Here is a 5,195-nt window from a genome sequence, read left to right as displayed (position 1 = left end):
ACCCCGCGCCGCGCGCGGCGGCCGGGGGGGGGGGGGGGGGGGGGACCGGCCTAAAGCCGTGTAAGGGGCCCTAAAATTTCTGATGGCTGCCCTGATCTGTTCCGGACCACCCAGTCCCTTCTTCAGGCGGACAAAAGTGTGACTGAAGAAGGGACTGCCTGGTCCTGAAACGTCATTCAGTCAATAAAGGAGATTGACTGCTATCGACAAACGGAGTGCGAGTGACTTTATGGTATTTGCAAAGGGAAATATGGTCACCTCTACCTTCCTCCCAGTGGCGTAACAATCGCCATAGCGACCCAGGCGGTAGCTATGGGCCCGGGCACAAGGGGGCCAGGGCATCCCTCTGATGCCGTGTGGGCCGCCTGGGTTGCTATGGCATATCAGGGTTCTGGCTGTCACTGACACAGCTCAGCAGCTGCTGCAGAGGAGGCCGGCGTTCGGAGTGAAGGAGGAGGCGGGGCCCGGGCTGGCGACCTAAGAGCTAGTGATGTAAGAGGAGGCGGGGCCCGTCGATAGAAGAGGAGGCGGGGCCCGGGACGGAAGAGGAGGCGGGGCCCGGGCACCACGGAGGCAGACAGCGGACAGCCCTGACAGGTAAGAGGTGTGCAGCCCATCTGAGACCATGCAGAGCCCACTATAGAGAGTCTATGGTGGGCTCTGCAGGGTCACTCTCAGGTGGGCTGTTTGGTATATCAGGAGGGCCCTGCATGTGGCATAACAAACAATCACGGGGCCCCATACAAACTTTTGCTATGGGGCCCTGTGATTTCTAGTTACGCCCCTGCTTCCTCCTATTTATGTATAACAACCCTCCTTTCTGATGATGACCTGGCCTCACTTCCACTGTAGGATTGAGCACATCCTGGAAACACTGCTTCTATCTGTACTTCAGACGGACCTCCGAGGTTATCACTTCCCAGCTAACCTTTGGACCGGTTCTACAACTTAAAAGGAATAGTCCACCTTTTGCAAAATGTAATCAATGCATCCACATTATTCACATCAAAAAATTTGCATCATGAAATGTTTGCATTGAAGGCTGCAGAGTTCAAAGAAGAAAGGAAAAACCTGTTTACTGGACTCAAAAAACAGCTAACAAAAGATAATCTTTTGATCGTTGTTTTTCAGATTTAAACAAAGAATGGTTTGTTGAGTCCAGTAAACAGGTTTTTCCCTTTTTCTTTTAACTTTGATGGTTTTCGGTACTGGGGCCTCCAATCAGCGGTGTATTTACCTTTGCTGCTGCCCTAGGCAAGGCAGCAACGCCGCCCCTCTCCCCCCCCGGACTAACCGGCCGATTCATGGACAGCATTGCCCCTTCCCCCCTACTTTGTTGATGGTCTTTGGATGGGACTGAACTGGACTTTGTTGATGGTCTTTGGATGGGACTGAACTGGAGTTTGTTGACGGTCTTTGGACAGGACTGGACTTTGTTGATGGTCTTTGGACAGGACTGAACTGGACTTTGATGACGGTCTTTGGACAGGACTGAACTGGACTTTGTTGATGGTCTTTGGACAGGACTGAACTGGACTTTGTTGACGGTCTTTGGACGGGACTGAACTGGACTTTGTTGATGACTTCTGGATGGGACTGAACTGGACTTTGCTGATGGTCAGTGGACAGGGCTGAACTGGACTATGTTGATGGTCTTTGGACAGGACAGAACTGGACTTTGTTGATGGTCTTTGGACAGGAAAGAACTGGACTTTGTTGATGGTCTTTGGACAGGACTGAACTGGACTTTGTTGATGGTCTTTGGACAGGAAAGAACTGGACTTTGTTGATGGTCTTTGGACAGGACTGAACTGGACTTTGTTGATGGTCTTTGGACAGGACTGAACTGGACTTTGTTGATGGTCTTTGGATGGGACTGAACTCTGTTCAGTGATCAGATTGGCAGAGGGAATCGTCCCTGAGCTCTGGTTCTTTACCAGACTGAAGCCTCTTCTGAGGACCCCCCTTGACTTCACTATGTTCCTAGTCATAAATGGAGGACTCAGAGAAGGTTCCGGTGTCTGTGAGGAATTTATGATATAAATATTTGACATTGCACCAACTTTATTGGTGTTAATCAGGTCATGTGACTGGAGCTCAGCAGCCGTGCAGATAACACAGGAAAGCCTTCATTTTTATGACCATTTTCACTGACTTTGTTGATGATATCAATCTACATAGAGATCACAATGTAGCAGCAGTGTCTATACATAGAGATCACAATGTAGCAGGGTCTATACATAGAGATCCCAATGTAGCAGCAGTGTATATGCATAGAGATCCCAATGTAGCAGCGTCTATACATAGAGATCACAATGTAGCAGTGTCTATACATAGAGATGAGATAACGATGTAGCAGCAGTGTCTATACATAGAGATAACAATGTAGCAGGGTCTATACATAGAGATCACAATGTAGCAGCAGTGTACTATACATAGAGATCACAATGTAGCAGCAGTGTCTATGCATAGAGATCACAATGTAGCAGTGTCTATACATGGAGATCACAATGTAGCAGTGTCTATGCATAGAGATCCCAATGTAGCAGCGTCTATACATAGAGATCACAATGTAGCAGCGTCTATACATAGAGATAACAATGTAGCAGTGTCTATACATAGAGATCACAATGTAGCAGCGTCTATGCATAGATATCACAATGTAGCAGTGTCTATACATAGAGATCCCAATGCAGCAGTGTCTATACAGAGATCACAATGTAGCAGCAGTGTCTATACATAGAGATCACAATGTAGCAGCAGTGTCTATACAGAGATCACAATGTAGCAGCAGTGTCTATACATAGAGATCACAATGTAGCAGCAGTGTCTATACATAGAGATCACAATGTAGCAGTGTCTATACATAGAGACCACAATGTAGCAGCAGTGTCTATACATAGAGACACTTACCTGCCCAACCCCCATACTTCTTAAGGTTAACCCTCCACCATCGGGACAGGATGTGGACTCGGAACCCCTTCAGCAGCTTGAAGGTGTGTTTGAGAACCAGGTGGCCCAGAGCCAGGAACCCCAGAAGGGTCAGTCCCTGGTAGAACACTGAATCCGACATCCCTCTGCTCTGTGTCTGTCTCCACACTTGGCGACACAACAGGTAAATGTGACTGTCCCCTCCCCCAAATCATACAACTTCATCCCAGTCTACACCCATGTGATTGAACTCACACAAACCCTCTCCTACAATCAGGAGGCACCAATGCAGCACCAGATTAGTGTGTGTGTGTGTGTGTGTGTTAGCACAGCAGCATCAGCAGAAAAAATGATACAATTGGACACAGAGCAGATAGACACATATGATGGGATATTGTGTTCAAACCTCTATACATAGAGATCACAATGTAGCAGCAGTGTCTATACATAGAGATCACAATGTAGCAGTGTCTATACATAGAGACCACAATGTAGCAGCAGTGTCTATACATAGAGACACTTACCTGCCCAACCCCCATACTTCTTAAGGTTAACCCTCCACCATCGGGACAGGATGTGGACTCGGAACCCCTTCAGCAGCTTGAAGGTGTGTTTGAGAACCAGGTGGCCCAGAGCCAGGAACCCCAGAAGGGTCAGTCCCTGGTAGAACACTGAATCCGACATCCCTCTGCTCTGTGTCTGTCTCCACACTTGGCGACACAACAGGTAAATGTGACTGTCCCCTCCCCCAAATCATACAACTTCATCCCAGTCTACACCCATGTGATTGAACTCACACAAACCCTCTCCTACAATCAGGAGGCACCAATGCAGCACCAGATTAGTGTGTGTGTGTGTGTGTGTGTTAGCACAGCAGCATCAGCAGAAAAAATGATACAATTGGACACAGAGCAGATAGACACATATGATGGGATATTGTGTTCAAACCTTTGCAGTGTGTGTGATGAATGTCTCTACTTCTGCTGAATCCAATTGTATGATTTTAATTTATGTCTTTTGTAGCCCTGATGAAGGGGGATTGTTCATTCCTGCTGTCACTAGAGGAATCAAATAAATACAGTTTGAACTTAAAGGAGAACTATGGGGTCAGTGTTTTTCCCCATAGTTCTCCTTAGGGTAACGGGAGGACACAAACTAGCGTCCTCCCGTCACCCTAAGCTCAGTATATAGAGAGCTACAGCTCGCGGTATACTGAGACGCTGCAGCCGGAGCGGATCCCGACTTAGATGACGGGATCCGCCCAGCTGTGTGAGTGACAGCTGGCTCTGCCTATCTAGAGGCAGAGCCAGCAGTACCCGCCCCCTCCCCCGTCCGTTCCGCCAGTCAGCACTGGCAGATCAGAGCGGGGAGAGGGGAATCCAGCCCCTCCCCTGTCACGGCAGAGAGCCGTGACAGGATCGAGAGGTGAGCGAACGCCGGTATGTGTTCGCTCACCTCCCGATCTACTGAGCCGACCTGTGACAGTCTCATTGTCACAGGTCGGCTAGAACTAGGAGGTGAGTAAAAAGCACCCCCCTCATAGTTCTCCTTTAACTGAAGCAACTAGAAGATCGATTAGAACGTCAACCAGGACAACGGTTAGAACTTCAACCAGGACAACGGTTAGAGCTTCAACCAGGACAACGGTTAGAACTTCAACCAGGACAACGGTTAGAACTTCAACCAGGACAACAGTTAGAACTTCAACCAGGACATCGGTTAGTGCTTCAACCAGGATAACGATTAGAACTTCAACAAGGACAACAGTTAGAACTTCAACTAGGACAACGGTTAGAACTTCAACTAAGACAACGATTAGAACTTCAGCTAGAAGATTGGTTAGAACTTCAGCTAGAAGATTGGTTAGAACTTAAACTAGAGCATAGGTTTAAACTTCAGCTAGGACAACGGTTGGAACTTCAACTAGAACATCGGTTGGAAATTCAACTAGGACCATGGTTAGAACTTCAACTAAGACAACGGTTAGAACTTCAACTAGGACAACGGTTAGAACCTCAACTAGGACATCGGTTAGGGCTTCAACTAGGACAACGGTTAGAACTTAAACTAGAGCATAGGTTTAAACTTCTGCTTGGACAATGGTTAGAACGTCAACTAGGAAAACGGTTAGAACTTCTACTAGAACGTCAGTTAGAAAGTCAACTAGAACATTGGTTTGGCTCTCCTTTTGGTTTATATACACATAGGACTGATTCATAACAGGTTCCCTCAGCATATAGACGGGAGAACGATGTTCACACAAC

At 47.6% G+C, this 5,195-nt stretch overlaps 1 protein-coding gene across 1 annotated transcript in view; it reads right to left on the bottom strand.

The window, feature by feature from the left end:
- Positions 1-3,702, bottom strand: part of LOC108794729 (very-long-chain 3-oxoacyl-CoA reductase-like) — a 33,174-nt gene extending 29,472 nt beyond the window's left edge. Inside the window, exon 1 of the mRNA XM_018565819.1 lies at positions 3,456-3,702. Within this exon, the coding sequence (XP_018421321.1) occupies positions 3,456-3,615 (160 nt within the window). The 5' untranslated portion in view covers positions 3,616-3,702. The remainder of the gene's footprint in view (positions 1-3,455) is intronic.
- Positions 3,703-5,195: the final 1,493 nt, after the last annotated feature.

Source organism: Nanorana parkeri, unplaced genomic scaffold, assembly GCF_000935625.1.
Source record: "Nanorana parkeri isolate BGI_ZX_2015 unplaced genomic scaffold, ASM93562v1 scaffold890, whole genome shotgun sequence".
NCBI classification, from domain to species: Eukaryota; Metazoa; Chordata; class Amphibia; order Anura; family Dicroglossidae; genus Nanorana; species Nanorana parkeri.
Note: the sequence above shows the minus strand (reverse complement) of the source record. Positions and strands in the feature narration are given on the sequence as shown.